At 38.3% G+C, this 19,115-nt stretch overlaps 1 protein-coding gene across 2 annotated transcripts in view; it reads left to right on the top strand.

The window, feature by feature from the left end:
* The window catches only part of SLC1A1 (solute carrier family 1 member 1), a 43,225-nt gene extending 27,214 nt beyond the window's left edge, over positions 1-16,011 (top strand). For both annotated transcript variants that reach the window (XM_015848922.3, XM_085529444.1), the window contains exons 6-12: positions 1,038-1,145; positions 2,808-2,992; positions 6,311-6,418; positions 9,789-9,911; positions 10,492-10,686; positions 11,292-11,426; positions 13,971-16,011. In XM_015848922.3, the coding sequence (XP_015704408.1) occupies positions 1,038-1,145; positions 2,808-2,992; positions 6,311-6,418; positions 9,789-9,911; positions 10,492-10,686; positions 11,292-11,426; positions 13,971-14,217 (1,101 nt within the window). In that variant the 3' untranslated portion in view covers positions 14,218-16,011. The remainder of the gene's footprint in view (positions 1-1,037; positions 1,146-2,807; positions 2,993-6,310; positions 6,419-9,788; positions 9,912-10,491; positions 10,687-11,291; positions 11,427-13,970) is intronic.
* The last annotated feature ends 3,104 nt before the right edge of the window (positions 16,012-19,115 follow it).

Here is a 19,115-nt window from a genome sequence, read left to right as displayed (position 1 = left end):
CATCTTTCCATTCTGGGACACGCAGAATTACAAGAATCTTATCACAAGAATTTACTTTCTAGTTCTTAAGAATTTTCTGTTTCTGATGAAATCTGTGTAACTAAGCACTCACACCACTGTATCTCACATCTAATGTCCATTTCTAGAACTTATGATTCATCTTGAGGGAAAGGAAGCATCTCTTTTAGAAGCAGTGAAATTTGGAAGATGGAAAAGGAAACCATTGTCTGTATAGTTTTACTTCAGATTCAGTCATCTTTATCCATAAATATATCCAACTGTATTTTGTGGTGTTCTCTGTTTTTCCTTTTTGTATTCTCCAGTGGCTAGCGACCAGTTAATCTGAAGTTTGTATGTGAGGTAGTTTACCTTTCCCATCAGAAAATGATATTAACTGTCCTGTGCATGACACTGAGGGTCTTCCAGTTTACTAAACTTCTCCATGCAGATTATTTCATATGTTAACAACTTTAAGGGCAAACCTTGTGCCTCGTTGGTCTATAAAACCCTGTACTAAGCCTTTTGGAAAGAACAAAAGTAGTCCATCTTTTCACAGGTCACATAATAGCAATATTAGTGTAACTATCCTGATAGTGGGATGCTGTAAGCATTCTTTATAGACAGTGAGACTGTCATATCTGCTCCATGATGAAAGCAGTGTGGGTTGAATCGGGTGCATCAGCACAACAGACTGTTTCTGGAGTGGCTGTCAGTGATTCTTTCCATACTAGTGTTCTCAGTAAAAAATCCCTTTGTCTTTGTCTGGAGCTACGTCTCATCCCCTGCAAGACTGCACCAGACCCACTGGATGCCTAGGAATCTGGAAAGCAGAATTTATAGCAGAATACTGAGAATCTCTTGTTTGATATGCAGAATCAGAAGAAAAAAAAAGCAAATGGTGTCTCATGTTAATTGTGAAATAATGTATGTGTATGTCAGATTGCTTCATTTTCCCCTTATTTTTAGTGGGCAGCTATGTCTTTGACCATTCCTGAGTTTCTAAATCAGATCTTTTGTTTTTGGAACAACCTTTTCAGTATAAAACCAAACGTGAAAAAGTGGAAGCTACAACCGGTGTGGATAAAAATAGCTCCACAGCTACAGAAGAACCTGTTACAACTGCTACGACAGCAGAAGTTTTGGAGGTGCGATTTTTATTGTTACATTTCATTGTAATATGGGAAGTGAGAGGGAAGAATGTAGATTAAATTTGATTTAGTTGTTATCATAGAACCATGGAATGGCTTAAGTTGGAACGGACTGTAAAGTCTATTCAGTTTCAAGCCCCTGTCATGAGCAGGGTTGCTACTCACTAGATCAGTCTGCCCAGGATTCATCCAACCTGGCCTTGCACATTTCCAGGGATGGGGCATCCACAGATTTCTGGGCAGCCTGTGCCAGTGCCTCACTATTCTGTGAGTAAAGAATATCCTCCTAATATCTCATCCTAATCTCCCTTCTTATAGGTTTAAAATGTGCCTTTCCGTCCTATTATTATCAGACCATAAAAAAAGACAAACTGTCTTTTTTATGAACTTAAAGTACTGACACCACAGCTAGTGATTGCTATAAGTAAGAATATGGTATATAGATGTATTTTAGGAAGGACAGAAAATGAAGTAAGTAAATTCTAGTGGTGATTGAGGGTCTTCAAGTAAATTTAAGAAAACCTGTGGGCTCCACTGGTAAATAAGCAATGTTAAGTTAGTATATTATATAAGAAAATAGTGGGTTTATATACTCCATTAAATGTAAATGCAAATTAGTTGTCAGTTCGCTGAGAAATTAAGGAGAATGCTTATTATTGGAAGTCTGCATATATATCAGTGGAAGGTGCTTAAGCAGCAATGAAGAAAATGAGTGTTCCAGATAGAAATTAACAGAAAATCATAATAAATCTTTTTTTTTTTTTTTAATGGAAAGCAGAACAATAGAAAACTTCTGTTATATAATACCTCGCTATTCTGAAAAGGAAAAGGAAAAAAAAAGCAAAAGTAAAGATGTCTAGCAAGTCTCTGATTTGAGATCTGAAATGCTTATGGGTTTTGGAAGTTTGTAGATCCTCTAATTACATTAGAGGATAGTAAAAATGGAATTCAGTATACTGTAAACACAGAACTGTGAACAATAGCAGGTCAATATTCTTTTTACTGTACTTTTTCAAAATTTCATTTGGTATGAAGATCATGAGAATATGGGCTATATGAAAGGACATGAATTAAATCTTGAATGCACTAAAGAATTCCATCTTTCATTTATGAATATTACACAAACACAGAAGAGTGTGCAAATACCTACATAGTTAGTATGTGTTTTCATGTGATGTGCTTCTGATTGTTCTATAAATTACGCAATTTCACTGATTTCAGATGAAAAATAGATTTTTAACTGAAGGCAGAATTGGACAGCATCATCCTAGTTCTTATACAATTGACTGTTTTCATAAATCTGGGCAAAAGACCTTGACTTGCTTAGAAATGACCACGAGGATTCTACATCAGTTGGGTTTTGTTCCCCATAGCAGGAAGTAAGTCTTGAATATATTGAAGGCTTGACTGAGGATACCGGGACCTTACCATTCTTTGTGTCAGAAGTCTATAGAAGGTTGCTTTGCTCACACCTAAGGTTTGGTTGGATTGCTTCATAGCTCTAAAATACTCAACTTTTAAAGGCTCATAGAGTATAGTAATTGGGGTAATGCTCTATGTCTTTTCAAAGAAGGTCTAACTGTGTTTACATTTAAGAACTCTTTAAATAAATGCAGTGTTTTCAGATTGTAACCTTTCTCCCTTCAATCTGATGTATAGAACAAAACTCAAGAATATAAGATCGTGGGCATGTATTCCGATGGCATCAACGTCCTTGGCTTGATCGTCTTTTGTCTTGTTTTTGGAATGGTTATTGGGAATATGGGAGAGAAAGGACAAGTTCTAGTGGATTTTTTCAATGCACTGAATGAAGCTACAATGAAAATAGTTCAGATAATTATGTGGTAAGTCCAAGCACATACTGGCATTTTCTGACAACTTCTTTAAGTGAATTTTGTCATTAAGTGAAAATACAGGAGCAGACTTATACTCCATGTTTGCTTTTGTATATATGCTTTTCAGCTTCAAAGGAAGGCTGGTAGTAAGCAGTTTCATTTGACATATTTCAATCCTTTCTGGATTCTGAAACTGGAGGCAAGGCTTCCACTTACTAAACACTAGAAGAACAGTCGCACTGGTACACAAGTTTTTCAGACATTCTCACTGGAAGCTCATATCAAGACTGTGCAACTGTGCTAATGATTGGAGGACTGTAGAAGCATCGACTCCCGCATGGCCTCCTCAGTCTTGTAGAATCATAGAATCATAGAATCACAAGGGTGGAAAGTACTGACAAGATCATTTAGTCCAGCCTTCCTCCCGTTACCATTGCTACCACAAGCCACTAAACTGTATTTAGTAGCTCTTCATCCATATGCCTCTTGAACATTTCCAGGGACAGCAACTCCACCACGTCCGCATCTCCCTGGGCAGCCATCCAGTGCCTGACCACTCTCTGAGAGAAAAAGTTTTTCCTTATGTCTAATCTAAACCTCCTCTGGTACAACTTGTAGCCATTTCCTTAGGACCTGTTTGTTGCCTGGAAGAAAAGGCGAAGCCCCTCCTTATCACAGCCTCCCTTCAGGAAGTTGTAGAGTGCAATGAAGCCTCCTCTCAGCCTCTTTTTCTCCATACTAAACCTTCCTGGCTCCCTCAGCCACTCCTCATAGGATTTGTGAACACTATTGTCTCGAACACTATTCACTACTGTGTTCACATGGTAGCTGTCCTTGGAGTTAAGTTCATTTAGTGATATAAATTAATGTACAAGCCATGCAACTGAGCAGAATCTTCAGTGAAATGCAAGACACAATTGGGCATCATTTACCTTGTGCTAATAGGCTATGTGAGATAATGTTTTCAAAATTTCTCACATAATGTTCTCAGAAATAAAAAAGTGTAGCAACTGATCTGATAGTATTTGATTGAACTTCATAGCAATTAACAAAGCTTGTGTCTCTATAATATCTGTTGAGAGATCACAATTACAGGATGAGCATCATAATCACACTCAGTGCTTTCCAGAATTTGATCCTACATGCAAGCACATTTTGCCATTTTACTGTGGTTCTCTGCTCATACTTGCCTGTTTCACTCTGAAGGTAACTTACACAAAATCACACAGAATCACAGAGTGACCTGGGTTGGAAGGGACCTCAAAGATCATGTAGTTCCAACCCCCCTGCCTGGCAGGGCCACTAAACACACACATTTACTAGATCAGGTTGCCCAGGGCCCCGTCCAACCTGGTCTTGAACACCTCCAAGGACGGGGCATCCACAACCTCCCTGGGCAGCCTGTTCCAGGGCCTCACCACTCTCCTAGTGAAGAACTTCCCCCTAACATCTAACATAAATCTTCCCTCTTTTAACTTAAAACCATTTCCCCATGTCCTGCTATTGCCAGCCCTTTCGAAGAGTTTACTCCCCTCCTGGGAGTAAATTCCCTTCAGGTATTGAAAGGCTGCAATGAGGTCACCCTGCAACTTTCTCTTCTCCAGGCTGAACAAGCCCAACTCCCTCAGCCTGTCCTCATAGGGGAGGTGCTCCAGCCCCCGATCATCTTTGTGGCCCTCCTCTGGACCCTTTCCAAAATCTCCATGTCTTTTTTTGTACTGAAGTCTCCACACCTGGACACAGTACTCCAGATGGGGCCTCACTAGAGCAGAGTAGATAGGGACAATCACCTCCCTATCCCTGCTGACCACCCCTCTCCTGATGGAGCCCAGGATTCCATTTGCTTTCTGGGCTGCCAGAGCGCACTGCTGGCTCATGTTGAGTCTTTCGTCCATCAGGACCCCCAGGTCCTTCTCTGCCGAGCTGCTCTCAAGGACCACTCCTCCCAGCCTGTAGATGTGCCTGGGGTTCTTCCGGCCCAAGTGCAAAACCTTGCACTTTGCTGTGTTGAACCTCATTAGGTTCACCCAAGCCCAGCTGTCCAGCCTGTCAAGGTCCCTCTGAATGGCAAATTTAGCAAATCTCTTCCTTTCATGGTTTTTTTCTCAGTTTCAGTGTACTGAAATTTTTGCAAAACAGTAATTTCTGCAAAACAAACCAGACACTACTTTTAGAGTGAGGTAGTTTTATTTCTGCACCTTCCTCTGAACTATACAGCTGATCCAGTTCCCAACTGCGTTAAAGCCCTGTGGAATAGGCTGCCTGACTCTGCAGCTAACAATGCTCTAGAGTTAGCACAGGCTACAGATAGAGGCTTCTCCCTGTAAGCTGACTATCCTTTGTCTTTCATGTGCCCAAGTTGGTAGCTATAGGCTTTGTGTGTCTCTAGATGTATGGAAGCTGCTGCTGTGAATAAGGTGATCTTGGACACTGATAGTGTGAGGAACTAGTTCTGCTTTCACCCTGTTCAGAGCTCAGCAGAATCTGGGAGCCCGTTGTTTTGCACTGGGGGAAAGTACTTCTTGTTCATGAGGTAAAGCACAGACGTTTTTCTAAATTAGCAACTAAAAATTTTAAATGTATACTTTTTATAAATTCATGAATTTATAGATTAATTTTTACTACAATTAATCAAAGCTGAAAATTGGCATCTTTTTCACAACCTACTCTGTGATGCTAAAAGGAACAAAGCAGAGCTGGTGCTGGTGTAAGACCAGATTTGGCCTTGAATCTGTCTGCTGCAGGCCACAGCCCATGCAGCTGTTCATTACTGCTAGAAAGGGCTCTGTGCACTCACTGTGAAATGAAGCCCCTCCATCAAGAAACACCCTGATTACTGCACTATCCCATCATATTAAAATCACTTCTTTATGCAGATGATTCACACATAGCCTCCAGTCCTGTAGGACAGCTCCTGGAAGAGCAGGAGACCTTTCATACCTCTGTGATTTCAGAGAGTAGACTTTGTTCTCAGTCCTCATAACGTCCACTTTCGAGTAAGGTTATAGTGACATATTTTCTACAATAGGACAAAACTCACTTCTTTTCCCAACTTCTGTGTATTCTGGGACACCAGGCCATGCACTATTTGTTAGACCATATGCAGAGTTAAATTTATTCTAATTTCTCAGTATTTTTTCTTCACTTCTGTAATCTTGTTTCGAGTGAGTAAAATCATGTATAATATATAATGTAGAAGAATAGAAGAATGTATAATATACATTCTTCAGTCTGTTATTAAAAGTTATACTGCACAAGACATTATTATTTGATAAGCATGAGGTGTTTCTAAAAATGATTTTTAATTGTTCTATTTTTGCTCTCTAGGTATATGCCGATTGGTATTGTGTTTTTAATAGCTGGGAAGATAATAGAAGTTGAGGACTGGGAAATCTTTCGTAAACTGGGTCTTTATATGGCTACGGTATTAACTGGGTATGTCATATTCTAATAATGATATTAAATGTATACAGTGTTGGGAATTCAATTGATTGCAGTTTAATTATCCACAATAACCAGTGCCTTCTAGGTCAAATACAAAAAATCCTGACAATGAAAATCATGTTTTGTTTTTAAAAATGTGTGTTGTTTTGGTTTTTTTTTTTAGCTATTGTTTTATTTGTTATTTTATCTTCTCACCTTGGTGCTGGAACTGCAGTGATGTTATTGCATTTTTGAAAGTAGAAATGTTTCTTTTAGAAACTAGAAGTTGGGAAAGAGTGAGGGTGTGAATTATGACTGAAAGGAGCTTCCTAGGTCACTGAAAATACAGCAATATCGGGATGAAGTTGGAAATCATTATGGGACCTCAGAGCCCACAGTGTGTCAGTTCTGCTGCCCTATACAAATGCATAGTGAATGCACTACTCAATAATTATGCTAAGCCCAATTGATGTTGAGCCCTTCTCACCTTGACACAGAGCAGGTTGCTGATAATGGTAGATCATGCTATTAGTTTATCTTTCAACACAAAAGTAGCTGATGAGCTGCAAAACCAGCAGCTGTTAACTGCATAGCATAACCGAACATCACAACGTCTTTTGCTATTCTTTCTGTAGACCACTGAGTGTGGAGAGCAGTGTGAGTCAGAGGCACTGGCAGAAAATCTTTTGCAGATTTGAAAAAAAAAAAACACTTTGGAAAGATAAATGGCTATTATTGTCCCCCCAAATTAAATGCATTTAAATTGCTATTTTCAGTTAAGTGAGGCATATCTTCTTGACTGTCTTGGTTCATTGCCCTAGCATTCACTCCTGTAATTCCTTCATTATACTAGCAACTTATTCATGTTTGACTAGAAGATAGCTTCTATCTCCGTTCTTTGTACATATGCATGCTATTTTCTTCAAAAGTCATTCACAGGCTTTTTGGCAACCAAAGAAAGAGAAAGGGAATTCATTAATATTCTATGCCAACTTTTCCATAAAGAAATAAAGAAGGATCTTTTTTCTGCATAATGTTTTGCTAGATAATAATATTTAATTCAAAGTTGTTGTGTTTACATTTAAGCATAAGCCAGCATCTTGAAAAATCTTAAAAATGTTACAGAGATGAGTGCAGTTTATGTTTGTGTAACACATAATGCTTGTTTATTTAAGTTTCTATTTAATGTTTGCTTGAATTGAACAATGGGTGCGTGCTTGGAGCTGTACCTGGCTGTTTACTGGGAAAGAGCCACTGCCATGATGTTGCAGGGCAGAGGGCAGCTGCAAGACAGCCGGCAGGCCCCAGGTTGGACATGCCTACCCTAATGCCTCTGCTGCAGTTGGCCACTAGATATCTTCAGCCTGTCACTTTTTATCATAGCAGCATCATAAGCAGGCTGTGTTAGCAGCCACATAGGAGAAAAATCAAAGTAGGAGGCATAATACATGTGCTGAGGTCTCGCAGTCTAAGGGATTAAGAAAAAAGGAATCTACAGCAAGCAGTCATCTCATCTGTATGTTTGTCTCATCTGCAAGCAGCAAGGCAGATACAGTTATTGAGGGCTGCAAAGTATGCCAATCTGAGAAACAAAAACTTCTGCTTCTTGCTGTCAGTTGCATTTCATACATGCAAGTAAATACTACTTCTATTTTTTTTTATTTTTTTTTTTTACATGATAATCTGTAGTATTGAAACTTAAATGCACAAATATTGTTTTGAATAATGCCATGTTCGTTCTGGCAGTGGTAAAGTGAGAATCTAAAAATTTAAAAATACATTTGTTTGGAAATCATGCTTCTGGAAATAAATATGACTTGAGAAGTTTACTCTCATCAACATTTTTGTTAAGACACCCAACAGCTTTCATGCCTATATACTTTTTCTATGTTCTGAAGAATTCAGTTTGTGGTCAGGCACCACTGTATGAGTCAATAGGTTTCATATTTCAAATGTTTTACAAAATTTTATTGATACATTTTGTGTGCTCTCGTTTACGTTTCACCAAATGAACCCTTTTGTGAATACAGAATGAAGAGCTAGATTTCAAGCTGGTATGAATTTTGTTGTTGTTAGTTTGTTTGTTTTTGTGGTTGTGGATTTCTGTACTGTGGCTACAGCTCTGTTAATTGCCTGATGTTGGCAGAACAGGTAGTACCATGATATATTGCTGTCTTTGTCAAATACTATAAAATCATAATTACATAATTGCAATTATTACAACATAGTACTGTTCACAGGAACATCTTGTGAAGACAGAATAAAAAACCCAAGGTCATATGTACCATAATTCTGGACCTTGTATTTTCATGCTGTGATAACTTATCATCAAAAAGAGTTGATGTTGCCATAATTTTTTACCTTGGAACACAGAAGATAATACACAGATGTTTTTCGTATATTTCATTTCAAATATACTCGTAGCAGGATGTTTACCTCTAATGTTAATACTCACAAATTAAGACACACCCAATATCCAAGCAAATATACCTAAGCAATGTATAAAGCCAAGAGGACAGTTTGATCTTTTGCATGTCAGCAGAATTAATTCATCATGAAAAGTAATTGTTTCAAAAGACCAGGTATTTCAGCATCTGGCAACATGAAATATGGTAGAATCATATATATTTCATTTGTAGTGTATGAAATATCAGAGAATAACAGAGTGGTTGAGACTGGAAGGAAACTTTGGAGATCATCTAGTCAGACCTGCCTTCTCAAGTGGGGTCCCCTAGAGTGTGCTACCCAGGATTGTGTCCAGACAGTCTGCATGACTTCTCTGGGTATCCTCTTCCAGTGCTTGGTTACCTGTGAAGTAGCTTTTCCTCATGTTCAGATGAATTTCCTGTGTTTCAATTTGTTCCCACTGCCTCATTTGCTTGGCACTGCTTTGAAGACTCTAGACCCTTTCTCTTTATACCTTCACATTTCCAACCAGTGCTTCCTTGTTTGCTAGTACAAGGTCCAGTAGCACATCTTTCCTCATTGGCACCTCCACCACCTGTATGTCAGTTTCATATATAAAGCCAGTGTAATAAGAACACAAATGTTTTAGCATATTTAAAATCACTCTATGCATATCAGTTTAAATATTGTTACTTTACTTTTTGCAACTTCAGCAGTTTAGAAGTATTGCAAACATATTGATGAATCCTTGCTCTACTCTGGAAAGAGATAAAAATAGTAATGTCTTCCCCCCTACAAAAGAATGAAAGAACCTCTTTTTTTTCTTTTTTTTTCTTTTTTTTCTTTTTTTTCTTTTTTTTCTTTTTCTTTTTTTTTCTTTTTTTTTTTTTTGACAGTCCTACTCTCTTAATTGTAAAATTTTAAATCATAAATCTAAAGAACTCAATCTGTTTAACTAGACCATCTTCTTTTGCAGACTTGCAATTCATTCCACTATAATTTTGCCACTGATCTACTTAGTAATAGTAAGGAAAAATCCTTTTCGATTTGCCATGGGAATGGCTCAGGCACTTCTGACAGCCCTCATGATTTCTTCCAGGTAAACAAAAAGAAGATTTATCTTCTGTAATGTTCTTAGTAGTAATTGCATTATTTGTGCTCTGATTTTATTACCACTTTGTATAATAACCAGATTCACTTGAACAGTTGTAAATTCCATGGAAGTCAAAATGCTACATTTATCATTATTTCTGCAGTACACAAAATGGCAGTACAGATTGCAGTGAAGCTATGCTGGCCTTTTACAAAACTAGAATCTGCCATTTGCAATATATTTTCAGGAAATACTTTTTTTTTTTTTTAATTTTTTTTTTTTTTTTTGGTCATTCATTACTCACAAATCTAAAGTTTAGTCTATTTCAAGGTTACATACATAATGAAGATTTTAATGTTTAGTATTGAGGATAACAAAGACTTTGTTATTTCCTACTACAATTAGAAGAAAGAACAAATGTTACATTGCTTTAAAATTCAACTCTTAAGTTTCATAATGCAGCCTTGCTATATGGTGTAGATCTTCATTTGTTTCTTAGAGCAAATCAGACTCTCAGAAAAAGGAAAGATAAAGGATATGCTACACCCCTACTTGCATTTACTTTTTGTGTTTATTTACATTCCAGTTCAGCAACATTGCCTGTCACCTTCCGCTGTGCAGAGGAAAAAAATTTCATTGATAAAAGAATTACCAGATTTGTACTTCCAGTTGGAGCTACCATCAACATGGATGGCACAGCTCTCTATGAGGCAGTAGCTGCTGTATTTATTGCACAACTGAATGACTTGGAACTAGATGTTGGCCAGATAGTTACCATTAGGTAAGACTAAACTCATTGCATATATTTTGTTGATGTTGTGTTGTTGTGTTTTTGGGTTGTTTGGTTTTTTTTTGTAATGAATGCTACATTTACTTTTGATACCTCATGGAGAAAGTTGAAACTGTCATCTATCTGTAACTATCAAACCATAGTAAAACCCAGAAACATTCTTATTTCTTATTCCATGACCTTGCCTATGTGACCTGATGAGGAGGTGGGATGGCCTGGGGTGTGCAGTACTGTTCTGGATACTGCCATTAATCTCTCAAAGAAAACATTTACACTTGGAAACCTAACTCTTTCTGGGATCTGTCTGATTTGTGTGTTAGACATAGATTTACCCATGTATTAACATTTGTTACTGTAACAACTGTTTGCCTGCCCAAGGAACTATGGATTCTACTCCAAGTGATCCTCTGAGATGGCACTGATTAAAACATGCTTAATGGTCTTGTCCCCAGATTGAGTAGATAATACTCCACAGGAAAACTATAATATAAGAACACCTGTCTGGTAGTGAAATATGTCTATTTGTGTCAGAAAATAGAGTATCTGTAAGCAACACTTAGTCTGAATGCCTTTTCCTGTCTTTATTTGGGATTTAGTGTCACAGCTACAGCAGCCAGCATTGGAGCTGCTGGTGTCCCCCAGGCTGGACTTGTCACCATGGTGATTGTTTTGAGCGCTGTTGGCCTGCCAGCTGAAGATGTTACTCTGATCATTGCGGTTGACTGGCTTCTGTAAGTTTAAAGCACTTGACATTAAATTCTTTTTCTTTTTAAGTGTTTATACAAGCATGTGTGTCTGCATGAGAAGTGAGTGGAGCATGTGAACTAAGCAAAGGTGGTCTTTGATTCTATATGCATACATAAAGCAGATGGTATGTCCATTCTGTCAGCATAAATTTGATAGGGGTGTTCTCTACTGAGTCCTCTGACCAGCAGGAGCACACTTACAAATTTGGAAAGCATTTCTTATATCACTTCACCTCAGAGTATATAAAAACCTTTCAGTTGCATTAAGCTCCTTCTGGAGGGAGGCATTTAACCTAAAGACTGCCCTATTCAACTTAGACATTTTTATGCTACTTCTGCAAAAGGAAATCAGTGTCCAGCTGCATCCCATTATTTACTTGGAAAGAGTAACAAGATTTCTTATTTTAAGACTACAGTTTATAATAAAGCTTTTTTTTCTCTCCCACAGTGTCTGAGTTATAATGCTCAGAATGAGATCTCGTTCATTTGCATTAACTCAATATTAACTCATCAATTCCAATGCAGAGATACAAATCATCTTGTGTCTTTGCACTTCTTTTTCTTAGACTTACATTTACCTTCAAAGTAAAACCATCTCTTTTTCTTATCCACCTTTTCCAATAATTTTTTGAAGGATTTGTTGGCCTGCAGCCTATTTTCACAGAAATAGTTATTTGATTTGATAATACAACTCAGTTTCACAAGCTATGGGGAGAAACCTTGATCTCTAGAAGAGAAGAGCTGTTGAAAGAATTCAAGAATCAACTCAATTTCAGTATCACATTATTTCTTAAAAAAAAACCACAAAAGACAAACAGCTCTGATTACAGTGCACTGTCCCCATGAGCTGTCTGCAACAGTATCTAGTAGGTTTGTTTGCTGCACATTTAGTTTTCTCTAGCTCTCTTTACTAGTGGTCATGTAGTTTGACTAAGGAAGGGGAAGGTCAGTACAGGCCACTGGCTTAGAGAAGGTGTGTAAGAACAGAAAAATTGTGTGCTGATACCATACTCCAGACTCAAGGAAACTGTGACTCAGAGTTCCTAAGACAGAGGTGTCTTTTTTTAACAGTTTTCAGTAGATTTCTTTTTACATTAAGTTTTTGTATTGCTCTTTAAAGTATCCATAAATTTTGTGGAGATTAATTCCACAATTTTTCTATGTGTTGTACCAAATGTATTTTATTTGGTCTGCTTTAGCTCACTTCCCAGTCATTTTATTTGATGCCTTCTAATTACTTTATGGGAGTGATATTGAGAGAAAAAGAAAAGAGTCATTTCCTAAATTCCACCAAAGTCATAATATTAGGGACCTTTCTTATCTCTAAGTTAGAAGTTCAGAGTTCTTAGGTATTCCATGAATATATAAAAGCTACCTGTTCCACAATGACATAGATGAATTATTTGAACCATCTCTTAATTACAACTGGTATTTTTTTTTTTTTCCCCAGATGAGAGTGTTTTGCTGTATAAGAAAATTAAAGATTAATTACATGTACCAGAGGTCATTTTGTACCTCAGCAGACAGAATGCACATCTTGATGCCATGTAGATGATTAACACTTGCCTTTTGTACTTCACGCCTGAAATGTATTTTTTTGCAACTTGCTAGTAGTGTCTCATTAACAATCCTTTAGTTAATTCTGAACTTACCAAAGCTTTATTACATAACCTTGAAGACATCTTCTACGCTTTTAATGGAGAAGTACAATAGTAATATTATGCAAAATGAGTTTCCAGTGTGGTTCATTTTTCATACTACTTTTAGTAGAATTTTATTTCACTGTACCTCTGCCTTATCGGTTATTTCCTTTCCATATGGAGAATACACGGGTACTCATGGGGTTTTTCTGTAGCTGCAGTAGAAAAACGTGTTTTCGACTGCTTCACTTCAGTGATGTTTTTGACAAACCCTGTGGCAATTTGCAAACTTTACTGTCTTACACGATGTTCAGACTTTTCTGCCAAGCAGTGCCAGATTATTTTTTTCTCCTGAGAGGGAAAAAAACAGTAATAGAAAAGTATCACATCACTTAATATAACAATGTATAACAATACAACTTTGTACTTTAACCTTTTAACAAGGCTTTGGGCCAGAATACTAAGCCCTCTTCTGGCTGAGGAAGTGACTGTCAGAAAGACAGAACACATGATGTGGACTCTTTTGTTTTACCTCAGTCTTTCCTTCCATCAGAAGTGGCCTCATCACAAAGTGAACCAACTCTGCAGCATACTTCAGGGCCTGAGAAGGACTCTCCACATGACCCTTCAGGGTTGTGCTCAGCCCTTTGGTTGCTGCTATTAATAGACTAGTGATGTGACTTTTTTTTTACACATCCTGTACAAAGTCCTTAATTTGGAAAGTCACTCCTCAATCTACAACATTTTTTATTTTAGGTCTAGGATTATACAGAATCTGTATTGGTGGGGAGGGGGGGAGAGAGTTAGCCACCTTCTACAGTTGCTTATATTTACTAAAAGGATTTTCTAAGTAACACACAGAATAAAGCCTGAGCTTTTTATTCCATAGGGATCGGTTCAGAACAATGGTGAATGTCTTGGGAGATGCCTTTGGTACTGGTATAGTGGAGAAGCTCTCTAAAAAGGAACTGGAGCAGATGGATGTGTCCTCTGATGTCAACATAGTGAACCCTTTTGCCTTGGAAACTACAATACTTGATAATGATGAAGCAGAGACCAAGAAATCATACGTCAATGGAGGCTTTGCTGTAGATAAATCTGACACCATATCCTTCACTCAGACATCTCAATTCTAAAGCCAGTATCTTCCAAGTGAAACAGAAGCACTAAAGGACATGGCCATACACAAGATGTTTAAAAGCTTAAAGGAAAATTGAGAATGAATTATGTCTCACATATATATGATTTCCTGCACAGACTCTGATCCTTTTCACCAATTCTGCCCCCTTCTGATCACCTCTCCCAACAATCTGAATTCACTACTTTTGATCCTTGTTGAAGACAAAGACAGATTTATTATTATTATTTTTAAGTATATACTATTGCTGAGGATATAAAATGCCTCATTGGAATCAGCATGCTCATAAGTGGGGATTAATTGCTGGAACAGCCGAACATGTTTTTCTCAGGAGTAGCACAGCTTTCCACATCTCACCTGCGCTATGAAACATTTGTATGAAGACTGTTTTAACATCTTTGCCTTCTAAAAACATTGCACAAGACACCTACTGTATCTTGATCACTTGCCAAAAGACTAATTTCTGCAGCTGAGAGGTTACCACTAGGCAGATTGATTCAGAAAAAAGCAGACCCATGAGGCCATGTAATAAGGATTGTAGTATAAACAAGGTTTCATTTTTTAATCATTAAATAATTTGGCACAGAAGAGCTTCCATTGTTTGTATAGCCATATTTCTCCATGTCTTTCATGTAAATACCAGCTGCTGGCACTGGCTTTCCGAGGTGAAACAAGCTGCTGTGGGCTTACCGTTCTTTTATTTGATGATTTTAAAAAAGTGAAACTTCTCCAGTTTAGGTGCTTTAGCAGCAGTCTGATAAATTTCCATCAGAACCATCAGTAAATTAGATTACCTCTGACCATTACCAAATGTTAAAAAGCCCAAAGTAGGCAGAGGTCATGAAGATAAAAATAGACTATAAAGCTACATGTAATGTGGAGTCTAAAGTTTTACTCCTTGGAACAAAAATAATTATACTATGAAGAATTTAGGAGGCATGCCTTGTTATAGAAAGCAGCCCCTGTCACTGAGCTTTTTACACAGTTTGACTGTGTAAACATGAAAGTTTGCAGCTGCAACACTACTACTGTGCCAACATGTCAGACAAATTGTATCTCATGAAACCTATCTTAACCCAGGAAGTCTTGTGTTCTCATGGCTTCCTGTAGGATAATAAGCACTAAGAATTTCCTCATGAGAAATCTCCATTTTCTAGCACATTTTATACAAGATTTCCATGGTGCAAAGATCACTCTCTCTGGGGGAGATTCTGTATCAAATGTTTTGCCTTGCATATTACAGTTTGTTAGCAATTTTACTTGTAAACTGAATTCTTTGTAAGTAAGCTTGTGGGAAGCCTACAGTTGTGTGCTAACAAAAACCTTTCAGGTACCTGCAGTGTTATATACTCAAGTCAGTCCTAGTTCTTGTATTTAAGTAAATCAGAAGTGTGCCAAAGAGAACTGAATATAGAAGAAGAAAATATTTACTGTAGGTTTTCATAAATTGCACCTTAAAACAACAGGTCAATAAGATGTAATACTGTATTTAAATTAAACATTGTAACTGATGTGGAAAAAATTAAGTACTAGTTTATACATAAAAATGAAAATGTACAGACTGAGTACATCATACTTTTTACCTGTGCATAAATAGTTTGAAACAGTCTTCATTTGTACAGCTTTGCGTAGAAGAAGAAAACACCTGTATTCACAATTAGTGTGCAATCTATGTTTTGTCTTTGCTTTTTAAAGTCACCCTTTTACAATCACCCCATTATGCAGTCACCCTGTTAAGATGTACTGTGAATTGTGTTCCTAACGTGCTTTAAATAAATAATTTTCTCCTTCATTGTTGCTTTACACTTCAATTCTCTATGCATTATAGAGAACGGAGTTCATTTAGATAGAGCAAGAAAGACAAAACTGGGTGAATCTGTGATTTATGGAATCATCACTAGTGACTCAGCTGCAGTTTTGGCAAGAGTTAGTAACATTTTTTCAATAAAATAGTTATGTTGCTCTTGGAAAAATATAGCACTGAGCAGGCAAACTCATCTACTATGGAGGATGTAGGCTGGGGGTACTTTTTTGAACACATTCTAAGTAGCAGACTATTTATGTATATGGATCAGGTAAGGATTGTTGGTGCTTTGTTGCCATTCATTCACTGCTTGGACACCCTGAAAATACTGTTAAGTATTTCTCCCAACACATGATTTTGATTATCTACCTTTTTGCATAGCAGGAAACACCCTTCACAGGCTCTTCTGTCGGAGAGCAATAGAGCATGTCCTATCAGAAAAGCATCTTCAGATTGAAGGCCTGCCAAGCATCGTGTTACATTGCTACAGGAACTTTGAGGCTGATGAAACTATGGCAGGACTGAATGTGTCACTTTAAGCCATGTAAAACAAGAATACCCACTCACTCATCACTATTAAAATACTTTGGGATTTGTAGTTGACCTTCTAACACAGAGAAAAGAAAACACCTGGATATCTCTATTGTCACCACAGCAGTTCAGATCACACAAACACAGTTAGGGTGTGCAGGTCACTTGTTCTATCACCATCCCAGTAAAGAACAGGAACGGCCCAGCTGGCCACCCAGAAAGGGGCCAACAATCACCTCTGTAAACTCACTACTAGCTGTGGTCCGGCTTACCAGCTTCACAGTTTCAGACCCATCTGACTACATGCAATGGGCAGCGGAGCAGCCTGTACCACTTGGCTGGTGAGAAGCAGAACAGTATGGAGCACACCACTGCTGCTGCTGGAAGTGGTGCTCTGCCAAGTGATGCCTCTGTGCTGCATTCTTCCCAGTTACCAGCTGGAGGTGCTACACAGGGTGGTTGCCCAGGTTTAGAATGTTTTAATGTTTAGAATGTTTAAATAAGGTTACAAAAGTCACTGGACAGTTTGAACTTAGAAATTTTGGACTTAGCGTGCAGGCTTAATAGGCTAACTGGTACAAACTTCTCTGCCCTGAGTGGCATAAAGCTGTAGATAGTTACACATCCAACTCATCATATGAAAGGGAGTCATACAGAAGGGGGAACATAAGTTAGGCGGATTGAGAAGTCTGTAACCTCCTAAAACTTAAGGAAGGGAAGGAGGAGGGACCATACAGCCAGGAGATAGGGATAAAAAAGGAGGCTATGCCCTCTGATAATTTGAGATACCCTATGGAAACTGTCCCTGTGGATTCTTTTATTTGAATAAAGAAAGCTGAAGACTCTCCTCTGTCTGTTTTGGGGATAAAGATAATAGAGCAAGCTTATTTGAGCAATTTTTCTCCTAACAGTTTGGGAGTTTGTTCAGGATCGTTCCACCCTCTGGGGTTTGTTGGCATCTGGATGAACTGATGGATGCCCTCACTGGTTTACGGTGATTGGCTCACTCTGGACTCTCCCAGAGACAAATGGAACCATGGACTGGGAAGTTTGTGAAAAGAGAAGAAGGTAAAGGAGGAGCTGAGAACTCTGTAAAGAAACATACTGGTGAGTTGAAATGGGGCTGTGGGGAGTAAAAAGGGAAGGATGCCTGGAGAGAGTGGTAGTAAGTTGATAAAAAGCAAGGGAGGTCCCTCAGTACCTCTGGGTAAACCATTAGGAATTATGTCAAAGTTCTGGAGTAGCCAGAGACATAGTACAGGGCAAGGAAGAAATAAAAACAAAGGCTAAAGTGAGGGAGCAGTTCCTACAACCTCCCTGGGGAGGACTACAGGACCAGTAAGACCGAAAGGCAAAGGGTTTGGGTGAGTACTGAGGGTTAGAGGAGTTGAACATACTGCAAGATGGGAATTTCCTTGACCTAAGCCAGGAAGGGATCAGTATTGGATATGTGATTTGAGAAATGGTCTGCAGAGGCAGTCTGATACAGAGAAAAAACTGTAGTCAGGAAGAGGCCCAGAGCATAATGCAGGCATGTCCAACCCACATGCAGCCCAGCACAGACTACAGTGCAGCCCAGCCCTGCACCATCATGGTGGTGGCTCTGCCCTGGGTGCATCCTTGTTGGCTGGCAGCAATCAAACCACTGGTTTGTGATCAGGACTTACTGGGCTGGAACCAAGGCATGGGGAGGACACAGTGCAGTGCTAACTCTACTTCTCATTGCAGTTGCACACACACGTGTGCTACACATGGCATGTGCTTGAGCTGCTTGTTGAGAAAAACTGTGATTGCTGATATTAATATTTCAGCCTCCTCATGGCATCACAGAAGAAAACAGAATGCAGAAAAAGAAAAAACATGGACGATGGAAGAGCGTTCAAAGAAAAATGGAGAGAAGAGCACAGTTTTGTCTAAACAAATAATACGGAACTATGCTTAATTTTTCAGAAAACGTCAGTTTTCAAATATTACAATTTGGAAAGGCAATATTTGCATAATCATGCTGCTAAATTTGATGCATATCAAGGAATGTTTCATAAAGTACACACAGTATCACAGTCTTGTGCGAGTTGGAAGGGACCTTAGAGATCATGATGTCCAACCCCCGGGATTTGAGCCTCCTGTGTAGCAGAGCGGCACTTCCACCACTTGCGCCACAAGGGGGATTCGAATCCAGGGCCTCCAGTGTTGCAATGCGGCATTCCTACCACTGCGCCACCGGAGGCACACAAGTGTGGCAGATATAATGTGTCATGATAAAAAAAGTGATTTTTCTAAAATCAGTTTGTCTCACCAGACTGTAGCCAGGAGAACTGAAGAAACAAAAATCTTTTGGAAGAAATTTGATTAGTAGAGCTGCTAATTACATAAGTTATGCTTTGGCAATAAATTATTGGTGCTACAGATACAGCTCAGCTTGCCATTTTCACTGGAGATATTGATAATGAATGTGATGTCACTTAAGAAATGGCTTCTTTAGTGCCACTGAAAGACACAACTAAATCTCTTGATATGTATGAAGTAGTAAAAATTATATTAAAGTGATTTTCTTTAACACT

Source organism: Coturnix japonica, chromosome Z (assembly GCF_054131305.1).
Source record: "Coturnix japonica strain WE chromosome Z, WE-NBRP24, whole genome shotgun sequence".
Classification (NCBI taxonomy): Eukaryota; Metazoa; Chordata; class Aves; order Galliformes; family Phasianidae; genus Coturnix; species Coturnix japonica.
The sequence above is the reverse complement of the archived record's forward strand: the minus strand, read 5'-3'. Positions and strand labels throughout refer to the sequence as shown.